General features: G+C 39.4%; 1 protein-coding gene across 3 annotated transcripts in view; it reads right to left on the bottom strand.

Moving 5' to 3' along the window:
• brip1 (BRCA1 interacting helicase 1) overlaps positions 1-11841 on the bottom strand; it is a 50990-nt gene that overhangs the window by 2251 nt on the left and 36898 nt on the right. For all 3 annotated transcript variants that reach the window (XM_030743485.1, XM_030743483.1, XM_030743484.1), the window contains exons 17-19: positions 1748-1860; positions 1574-1656; positions 1113-1430 (exon numbers count right to left, since the gene is read on the bottom strand). In XM_030743485.1, coding sequence (XP_030599345.1) covers positions 1113-1430; positions 1574-1656; positions 1748-1860 — 514 coding nt within the window. The remainder of the gene's footprint in view (positions 1-1112; positions 1431-1573; positions 1657-1747; positions 1861-11841) is intronic.

Below are 11841 nucleotides of genomic sequence, written 5' to 3' on the forward strand. Positions count from 1 at the left end.
CTATCAGATCACCCTGCATTGTCTGGCATTGGGACCACCCACAGTATAACCAGACATGCAAATCTGTTTAAGGCAATAAAACAGTTAAAGCAGGGATCCTCAAATCCAGGCCTCGAGGTCCGGTGTCCTGCAGGTTTTAGATGTGTCCCTGATCCGACACAGGGTGGCTGTAGCTCAGTAGGTAGAGCAGGTCACCTACTGATCGGAAAGTCAGTGGTTCAATTCCTGGCTACTGCAGGCTGCATGCCAATGTATCCTTGGGCAAGATACTTAACCCCAAGTTGCTCTCCGACCGTTCCATCGGAGTATGAATGTGAGTGAATGTTAGATAATTAAAGCACTTAGCTTAATTAATTAATCATGGAAGTGCTTGTATGAATGGGTGTGCATGGGTAAATGTAAAACGTGTTGTATAAGCGCTTTGAGTGCTCATATCTGAGTAGAAAAGCGCTATATAAGAACTAGTCCATTTACCATTTACCTGAGTCAAATGTAGAAGTCATTAGCAGGACTCTGGAGAACCTGACTGCATACTGAGGAAGTAATTCAGCCATTTGAATCAGGTGTGTTGGATGAGGGACACATCGAAAACCTGCAGGACACCGGACCTCGAGGCCTGGATTTGAGGATGCCTGAGTTTTTTGTGATTCTTTGAAAATTAGATAAAATTGTGGCCTTTGACATTTTTCAAAACTTTTTTTAAATTTTTCATTAAAAGTTTAAAAGTTATGAGTTGAAACATCTGAAATTTCAACTCAGTGGTGGTAAATGTGCTAAAGTACTGAAGCACAGACAAAAATATATATCAGGGATGTGTGCCATTATCAATGTGACCAACTTCAAAACACTTTGCCATACTACTCCAAGGGCAGCCCCCACTGGCAGAAGAAGAAAGAAAAGAACGATGCACTTGACCCTCAATTACTTCACCATTACCGCTCATTTAAACCTCTTATCACCATTCAAGATGGCATTATTGGATAGGCCTTAACAGAGAGAGGACAGAGACCAGCTTTGATGAACCAAGATCTATACTTGCAGTATTTTAGAGGACTTTAAAGAGATATTGATCTTCCCTAAAATTCTTCTTTCAACAGTTCTATTAATCCTACCTGCTTTTTCATTCTGTTCAGCTTTCGGTTGTGTATGACAAAAAGCGAGTTCGGTTGAGGGGCTTGTGTCCTGCTGTGATTCAGGTAGTCTGACACATGAGGTAAGTATCTCGGGTTCTGAAGCCTTAGGCAGACTGTGTCCCTCTACAGTTGCTGCTACGTTGCTGCTGGGAGATGAGACAGTAGAGCCGATGGCCTGTCTGTCAGCAGGGGCCTCATCCATCTGCTGCTGCACCTGAGAGAACGCAACCAGAGACTGCATCGCATTGCTGAAGGTGCTGTGATGCTGGACGAGCTGGCGGACCCATTTAGACAGACCTGAGATTACAGACACACACACACACACAACAGAGACAAACGCTGGCAAAAATCTTACAGTGGACAACCAGTGCCATCTAGTGTTCAAACTGAGAGGCTGTGCTGGTTAGCAAATAAAACCAGATGTTATATATAAACAGTACCTGTGATGTACTTATTAGGATTATTCCTGTAACGATCATCCACCAGAATCAGAGCTCCCCAGTCATTCCTGTGGCGGATACACCTGTAAAATCAAGTGTGGAGTTTGTATTTAAAAATGCAAAGAGCACATGGCACAGCTTTAAATATGAAGCAGCTGTAGAGGGTAGGTTTACCTCCCCAGGGCCTGGTTTAGAGCTCTGTACGCCTGAATCTCATACCAGCGGCTGCCTGGGAGAAGACCTCTCGACTTGCAGTGCAGGTCGTTGTACTTCATTTTCAGTTCCACCTGAAAGCACAAATGGGACAACTTTCAAATGACCATGTATTTATTAAGTCAAATCATTTATGTTAATGAGGAACATTTCCAAACGAGGAGGCGACAACACCAAGAATACAAAGATTAACAAAAAGAAAAATATATTTAATCGAGACTAAATTAAAAAGCACATGATAAAAGCAAAATCAGAGTGAAAGTAAAACATTAGGGCAACCCAATAGTTGAATGCCTTAAGGCAGTGAGTGTCAGGTTCAGAGCTTGGCCAGAGCTTAACTGCATGTCCTATTCCTGCTCTCTATACTAGTTTCCTGGCTTTTTCATTCTCTTCACCATCACTATGCAATAAAGACATGAATACAAATAAATATATTTAACAACAAAAAAGCAGCACAAAATAAAACAATAAGGGCTCTAAAAATAAGAGTTAACCCAAACTAGACTGAACTAAGAGCTGGGAATAAGAGGTCAGTGAAATTCAGCTAAATCTAATGGATAAAAAGAATTGTAAAAAAAAAAAAAAAAGGACAAGATTAAAATAAAAAGTAGATGAACTGAAAAAAAGTAGTTGATAGTAAGAAGAAAATAACATATTTAACTGATAAAATGTAATTTGGCAATTTTAGTTAATGTTTCGTTTGGTTATTAGTTCTTGTACTCTCATTTTTGAACTGTTCAAAAATACAAAGAAGAGTAAATAATAAAAATGCCCATCAAGACAGTCCTGAGGACAAACCACAAACAGTTGGTTTCTTCAGACCCAGAGTACAAAGACAGGGAGTTTACAATGACATAAGAATGTGGAGGAGATATGTTTTCTTTTTGAAAAACATCTGAAATTATTAATCATTTTTGGAAAAAAAAAAATCTTAATCCCAGCTTGGACGTGAAGAAAGTTTCTGGTTTGACTATACCCTTAGCCCATCCCTTAACTGTAATGACATTTTCAAAGATGTTCACAGTTATAAAAAGGCCACCTATAACATATTACCCTATAAACCTGCTCTAGAAACAATGGTCACAGCTGTGTGGCAGCACCTTTGGAAACAAAGTTTCATGCATGCCTAATGATGGAAAACAAATTGGAATAAACTGGAATACAAAGGGACGCATGAACTGTGCAAACCACCCAAACCCCACAAAAATATTATTAAGAGCCGGAAGTGGTGAGGTATTACCTGTCTTCACAGACAGATGTATATTGAAAGGGGAACAGAGGGGCTAAAGAGAGGCCACGGCAGATTAGAGCGGAGGTAGAAGGGGGCAGACAAGGTGGTCGAGGCGACACGAAGCATTCCTGCACAAAAATGCCAGGAAAGCATCCATCCATTTGCATCTGTCGCTGCTGATTTTAGCGCTAACCTTTCAGAATTGACAAGTGAAAAGTTCAGCTGGCGTCTGACGGGATGCCATACAGGGCAGGCTGCTGAACGGGGCTCTAACTGCTTTTGACAGGTACCGTGTGTTCGCCCAGAGCCACCAAACACGGGGCCATGACAGGTACAGGCTGTTCCCTCACGCCAATCACGCAATGCCACTGTGGCCTTCCTGGGCTTGTGTACATAAACAAACAAGCAGAGTCACAGGAAATCTTAAATGTCACCCTAAACTTGGCCTATGACTAATCACACCTCACCTAAGAAGCACGCAAGCAAGCATGTAACACCTGCTACCTTGGAACACCCTAAAACTAACACAAAGTTTTATAGGTTGAAGATTGAAAGCCAAAGGTTGTCAAGAGAGATTTAAAACAGCAGCATAGGATTTGAGTGGGAGGAAAGTCATATAGTCGTATCACAGAAGTCCTGAAAATGCTGCCGGCTTCACGGTGAGAGGTTTGCCAATATATGAGACACCAGAGCAGTTAAAGAATCCACTTCTAAACCCAGAGAACAGCCAGTAGCCTCGAGCCGGTGGTGTCATCTAAATCCAATCACAGTCCATTTCAGTGTTCGAGCCATCACATCCCTGGTCTCTACCATGTCATCGTCCAATCGAACATGACAGGTTGCATATGTGAAAAAGCCAATTCTGGCTGCTAGCAAATCTTACAAATGTGCAAGAAACCACAAGCTAGAAGGGATTAGTTAAAATGTCAAGAGATCGCTCGCCTGCTTTCGCCTTGTCCTCTACAGCAACCTGTTCATCCCTAAAAACATATATTTGACCACTAGGCATGATTCGCATCTGTTTGAGCTACATTTTACGCAGGGTGTGTGTATGCGCGTCAGTGTCAGTGTGCACGCCCCTGGCAGTCCAGGACATCTTGTGCCTGTCACTGAGATTGCTGAGCGCCTCATCTGCCACATGTGGCTGAGCTGACAGCTGAGTGGCTTGTCTCCGACAGTGTCCGTGTGTATGTGTGTGTATGCGTGTGTGCGTGCCCACACTCAGGACATCAGACTAGGACATCAGCCTATCACACTCCTTTCCAATCTGCTCATGGATCAGCTCACAACAGAGCTGCATACAGCCCTAGTTATTCTTTAATTGTTCCTCTCAAAAGTAAACATCTGAGACTAGTAAAGTCAAGCTGCTAGATTAAAACAAGGTTCAGGCTCGCTAAGTTCATGCTTAAGTTCAAGTTGGTAAATTGTATGAATGAGCTGTAGAACGTGATTCTAGCTGATTTTGACCAAAAAATGTCATAACACTTGTGAGATTAAGACAAGTCCAAAGTCAGAACAAAATTTTGTCTCAGGCTGATGCTCAAGACTCAGACTCATCTCTGTTTCATGGAGGTTCCGGCCCATGAGACAAAGATGAGTCTCGTGGGCCGGAGACCCATGACAGGCTGAATCCAGCCTGTCTAAGCATTAACTAAAGGTCTCATTTGTAGTCTCTCTCAGCTACATCCACTTTAATAAGTCAGTCTTGATTTAAATCTGACTACTGCCTTGACCAGATCTCAAAACTGCTTCAATTAAATTTCACTCTGATGGTGCTGGCTGCAACCCTGGTATCAAACCTCAAAGCTTTTTAATCCTGACCAAAATACACCACACACTGTATATAAAGGAAGTGGGCATGGACATATGGATGACAAGGTGGAACTGGCGAGTGACCTCTGTAATCTAATTGGACAAACATTTATTTCTTTGAGTGTTAATATCCATTTACTGATTAAATGGGGTAATTTAAGAAAGAAAATGACACTAGAGCCCGCACTTTACTACACCTGGTGGCTTTGTTTAAGATTTAGATGAATTCATTAAGAACTAGAGGTGCTGGGCTGACAGGATTAGCTGACAAATAAATGTAATTTTAAAGCCAAAGTATAAAATAAATGTAGAAGTCAGGATAACATTACAGCCAGATTTCATAACAGAAAACCCTTCAGCAGACATCTGATTACCTTCTGCAAAACTATTTTGCACCAATTTGGAGGCCTTGCCTTAAACTTTTATCCAAATACTTTTAGTCAAGATATCATACATGTTGCAGTAAAAATATGTTTTCAATATAAACATTACTCATGAAATCAAAACAATTTTAAGCATGCTGTAAGAGACTGATATTCTGTGATTATCTTTAACATTTCTACAAATGCTTGTTTGTAACCACATCCTAAAACAGTCACAAAAATGTCAGTGGTTAACAAATTAGACAAAGTACATACTGCACTCTTGTACAAGGATGTATACTACATAATGCCTTTCTATTCATATAATCTATGACAATAAGCCAGACCTAATGCATACTTACAAGGTACTCACATCATATTATACTCGTACAGAAATATGACTACATAATGCACCCATACTAATTAATCTGCTGATAGAAATGCATTATGTATAACATCACTCTATTCATATGGCAACCATGTACAAAACATAATGCAGCCATGTTGTTTAAGCAATATTGCTGAGTAGTAGGTATGGCTTTAATATTGCTCAATCATGAGTCATCATATGTGTTATTTATGGCCATCCCTGACCAAAATGTTAGACAACACTCAGCCAATCAGAAGTTGGCATTACAGGTTAATTTCATGTGAAACCACCGTGAGACTGTGCCCCACCCTGTGGCCTTCTGAGGTTACCTGAAGTAGGTTGTGAGTGGGGGACGAGGGACCTAGGAAGAGATCTCAAGACTGCATTTTAGGTGCATGACAACTACTGATGACACTGTGTCCACTGTGAATGATGGCCACTCACAGTGGACACAGATGGCTTATTTTTCTCCTCTTTCAAACCATCTTCCCAGTCCAAAATGTGAACACTGGCATTCTCAAAAGAGCATCCTTTATATTTAAGGTGCAGTACAGCTGAGTCCATTTTAGAACCGAAGAAACATCTTGGATAAGAGGTGAAACGACCTCAAAGAAACTGAAAGTCGCCTATTTCAAGCTCTTGAGACTATCATGACCTGGATGATTGTGAATCTACACAGGCAGAGCACAATATGATCACATGATTGGGCTAAGCCAATCAGGAATGTGAAAGAGGCTGTATATCATTAGCATATATTATCATAGCATTAGCAGCCTGAAATCCTCTATGTTGTTTACACTCCACTTAAGATAAATACAGCCAAAGTGTCCAAAGGATACTAAACCACCAGAAATATGAATATTGTGTTACACATCTTTGAAGAGTAACATTTCATGGCTTAACACCTTTTGGTTTTGGAGTTTATAGACCAAAAAGGTAAAACCTCATGAAGAGATGCTCCGACAGATGGACAGACAGACGGTATGACAACAATAGCCTTCCACTTTTTTTTTTAACACAGGAGGATAATAAAAATGGTCAAGGACGGCTGTTAATGAATCCATGGCTGGGTTCATAGACTTATTTGTTCAGATAGCCGTGGTTGCTTAAACAGCATTAGACATTTGAGAGCTGTTTATCCAACCAAAAAAAAAAGTAAGTTGGACAAGGCAGGAAAATGTAAGTTAAATGGTTGTAACTCTTATTGTTTTGATATTGTTTCTCCAATAGTATATAATTCTAAACACTACTCAACAACATCATAAGGTGTGTGAAATGGGTTGAACAAGAACTAAGAAAAAAAGAACATCTAAGAAGATTAAACATGGAAGTTTTTCTAAGGTTAGCCTCCTGTGCTGACAAGGATAATACAAATGGTAATCATGTGTTATGTAGCATTCCTTCAACTACTGATGACAAAGCCATATGGTACAGTGTCGTGTGTGCCTGGAGCATCCATCATCGCCTACTCTTGATGCCTTCCATGAACTCTTCAACATTCCTCTAAAATCCCCATTATCCATTTGTTTTAAATGGTTGAAGGCACAGAATTAAAATTCTTGTGTCTTCAACAAAGGGCAACCACAGAGGTTAGCTCACTCCTTCATTAAACTGAGAGAGATGCCTTATCAGTTGTAAGTGTCTTTTTATTGCTTGTTAAAGCTACTTATTGTTTGACTTACTCACGCAGGATGTGACTGTTCACTATAAAAACATGCTATTGGAAAAACTCAGCATAAATGTTATACCACCTTTAGCAAGCCTCTCTCTGCAGAGAACTTTTCAAGTTCAACCTTTGATCTTTGTCACAATAACACAACAGACCAGTAAAATGCCATGCTCTGTGCTTAGGTTGTAGCCTCTATAGGTTATGCCTGTCTGGGAATGCAGGTCGTGCAGGCACCGAGAGTGCTGGAGTGGTTTAAAGAGAGAGAGGCTGGGCTTACACCTCTTATCCTAGCAATGGGGTGCTGTCGTGTGACAGCAGAATGAATGAGTTAATATGTCTGGGTCAATGTGTGCCTTTAAGAGAATGCACACGTCAGCACTACAGCATGGTGTGACAATGTAAGAACATGTTACATATGTGGATGTGAGCCTGTGTGCATTAAGGGAGTTTCACTGTGAGACATACCGGGTAAATATGATCATGTGCTAATACATGAAAGGTGTAAATAAATCCACAAACATTACCACTGTGGGAAAAAGAAGCAGTATTACTCCTGGGTATTAAAGTAAACTATAATGCAGGGTATCTTGTAAGGTATTATAGGAAAGCTCTCATAAAATCTGTGAGAATATATTTTAATGAGAAAGACAAGATCACATGATCAGCTTGTGAGGCAGTTATTTAGACCATCATCTACACATCAAAATTATTAGTGGAAGAAGATTAGAGCTGTCTGACTCAGGACAAGAAGGGGAATGTGCAAACAACTAATTAGAAAGCAAAGTAAATGACAATGTGACTATGATACATAAAAAAATATAAACTGTATTAACATTATTCACCAATTTTTTTTGCACTTGTCTTATTCAGTGTGTCTTTATTGCATGCTGCCTTTACGCACAGTTACACTACGTGCTCGGTCTCACTTACTGTAGAATGCACACAAACTGCTCACAAACACACATCACATGTGAAGAGCAGCTGACAGGAAACGCTTCAAGTGAAACAATATTAATTGAACTGATTGGAATAGATTGTCTCAATAGGAGCCAATTGTACACTGACATACTTTTCTGTGTACCAGTGTAATAAGCAGAATTGTACCGTTTTAAAGATAAAGATTTCTTTGCAGCTATTTCAGCAACAGCATTAGTACTAGTACAGTCAAGTACAATAGCAGCTTTGGCAGTTTGTTGGTCTGGAGTACTGAGGTACAGTACCACTCAAACGTTTGGACGCAGTTTGAGTGTAAATTCATCCTAAGGTCAGACTGAGCAATACTCAGAGAAACTGAAAGAAAAAAAAAAAAAAGTTAAAGTTCATGACAATACAATTTTTAAAAAAAAGACTGCGCAAGTATGGCTTGTTTGAAAGTGTTGTCAGGAGGAAGCATAAGACAGCACAGTTTAGGCTTGCAAAGTTGCATCTAAACAAAGTAAGACATCTGGAACAATGTCCTTTAGACAGACAAGACCAAAGTGGAAATATCTGGCTATAATGCACAGTAACATGTTTGACCAAAACCAAACAGCATATCAGCACAAACACCTCATACAAAAGTGTCAGCACAGTCGTGGAGGTTTAGGCTTGTTTTGCATCTGTAAGACTTGGGCACCTTGTTGACCATGAACTCCTCTGTGTACCAAGGTGTTCTAGAGTCATATGTACAATAGCTGAAGCTTGGCCCAAATTTGGGTCATGCAACTGGACAATGATCCCAAGAACAGCAGCAAATCTATAAAAGGATGGCTGAAAAAGAAAATAATCAAGGTGATACATACAGAAAAAAATTACTGCTGCTAAAAGTTAGTTCTAGAATCTATTAAATTCCATCAGATATGTCCACAATAAATAAAACCTTTGGGGGGGATGTTGTCTTAAATTCCCTCTGAAAGCCAGTCTTTTCAAATATATTTATGACTTTTATCAGACAGGCCCTAATTTATAGTCCCACTTTGTTCTATAAATCTGGGACTAATAAAAATGAACTAGTTTTTAGTGGTACATATGTTGCAATAGCAGCTAGCAAGTAATTTTAATGTGCCTAGCCTGAGTAAAATTCAACCATTTAGGAAAAAACTGTAATAACAACTGTGAAAAAGTGAAGGACAGTGACGTTCTACCACTTTTGGCAGTGAAAGTGTCAGTAGTCACCCACCCGATCATGCAGGAGTCACAATTATGGCAAGAGATGACAGAAGACGGCAAGCCTTCTACTGAGCTCTGCACATATTACAAATAAAGTGTGTTGATGCACAGAATGTGTCATTATAAATGCAGTGACTTAATGCTTTGTCAGCTCCGCCTCAACCTTAACTAGGCTTTTTTAACCCTCCCCATGGAGTTATGTTTCATCCACTCAGCTCCTATTTTTTTCCCCATCTCTTATACCAAAAAATCCCTTTCATGAGGCTTTTAATGTATTTCTTCCATAACAGCTTCAGTCTAATGAATAAAATAACACTATATGATGTAATACAACCAAAAACCAAGCCATAACAAAACTGAACAAAATATAGCCATTTGAAGTATAAAATCAAGCACTGATACATGCAGGCTGCATGTACAAACATTTGTGAAACAATGAGTCATTCTAAAGAGCTCACTGAATCTGAGAGTGGTACGGATGCCAGCTTTCTACCCTTCTAGAAATCCCACAATCAGTTGTAAGAGGTATTATTGTGAAGTGGAAACTTTTAAGAACCATCAGCCACAAAGTGACAGACCCAGGACAGTTACAGAGTCTGCTGACTCAATAACTACAGAGTTCTAAACCTCCTCTGATAATAACATCAGCACAAAAACTGTGCACTTGGAGCTTCAGGGCATGAGTTTCCACAGCCAAGCAACTAGGTGTTATGTGTAGGTGGCCCACTACTGTTGTCCATGTAGTGTGTACTTGTAGATGCCACATTTGGGCTTTTGAGATGCTTACCTGCCATGTTACTTGTGGTTGGGGTCTGATTTTGTGTTCTGACCAATTCAGGGGAAAAAGAAGATAGACTTTTTTTTCACTTGATGTTCTAAGTAAGTCAAAAAATAAATCAAAAATAAGCAAAAAGTAATACAGGTAAAATGGACTAAATGGACTGGTACTTGCATAGTGATTTTTTATAGTAAGCTACATTTAGCCATTCACAGGCAGTCAATCACACACTCACAGTTAAGTATCCTGTATAATATTAAATATATAACAAATCAAACTGCTTGAACAATGATTATAATTCAGCAATTTATAAGGATTTTAAAATTGTGCATAAACCACTGACCACAGAAATCCAGGCAATGCTCTCCCTGAACAATATGGTACTGTAGGTGTATATAAATGAGCAATAGGAACCAATGCAGCATTGAGTACAAATGATTATGTGAACCAAGAATGTTCCTGGCAACTATCCGATAGGGAGGGGCCTCTTGGATCCACATCTTTAATGCTAATACACAGAAAATCAGGGAACTAGAAGACTTAATGCCCTGAGAGCTGACAGAGGTGAAACTGACAGCTAAGGTGAAAGTCAAAGGTGAAAAGGTCTAGGAAGCCTCAATCACCCATACATCTTTCTACACTGACAGAAAAGGTTAGTGAAAGCTTCATCATGCTCTGACAGGATGATCAGAAGGAGTCAAGGGGAGGTGCAGTGGGAGGCAGGAGGAGAGGTGGGGACTCAAACTTAAAGGTCAACTTTATCTGCTAAGGATGGGGCAGACACGGCAACATCGCTTTGGGATTTTTTTCATGGATCACCAAAAAGGGATGCTCTTATTTGGTGTGGGTTTGTGTGAGCGTGAATGTGAATGTGTTATGACTGTGAGATATATTTTTGTTTTAATGGGGTCCTAGTGTTCAATACTGGAGGCGAAAAAAATAAAGAAGTGAAGAAGGCATTGCTTGGAAACTAAGCAGATTTCAACCTACATCATGTTACCAAAGCCTTGATTTTTTTTACAAACAAGAAGCACTCTGAGAATACAAACCTCTGCCAAGACACCACAGACTCTGGGCAGTATTTACTTTCAAGGGAATAGTATTATATTTTGTATGTATTCATTTTATTTTCTTTGTTCTTTTTAAAAGTACTTTAAAGAAGTTTGTAGTGCAGTAAAAATCAGTTAACGGTAACATGACAGATGTTTACTTTGATTCCATATAGGAGTAGGTAATGGATAATGGGTACTGATTTGTAAATAACTAGACATGAATAACTTGAGCTTACAAAATATTATACTACAGTATATTTCTAACTAACTAGGCAGCTCATTCTCTTTCTCTTGACACTAGTTTATTTAAAGATAGAACACATTTTGGGGTCAACCTGAAAAAAGGCAGATGTCAAATGTGAAAGTGAGATCAGAGATCAAGTGTGACATGATATATGAATGCAAACTATAATGTGATATTTAAAACACCCATATACCAGTATCATTTCCTAAATGTTGCCAATACAAACAATGGCAGTAGAATTTTATGTAGAGCACCTATGCCCATATGTTGTCAGACTTTAAGAAACATAGTTTTAATAAATAGCTCTATATAGCATTATTATCACTTTGACCTTCAGATGAATCTATTGACCTTGAGGGAGAGGTCAGAGGTCAAATGTGACATGATAC

This window comes from Archocentrus centrarchus, chromosome 13 (genome assembly GCF_007364275.1).
Source record: "Archocentrus centrarchus isolate MPI-CPG fArcCen1 chromosome 13, fArcCen1, whole genome shotgun sequence".
NCBI classification, from domain to species: domain Eukaryota; kingdom Metazoa; phylum Chordata; class Actinopteri; order Cichliformes; family Cichlidae; genus Archocentrus; species Archocentrus centrarchus.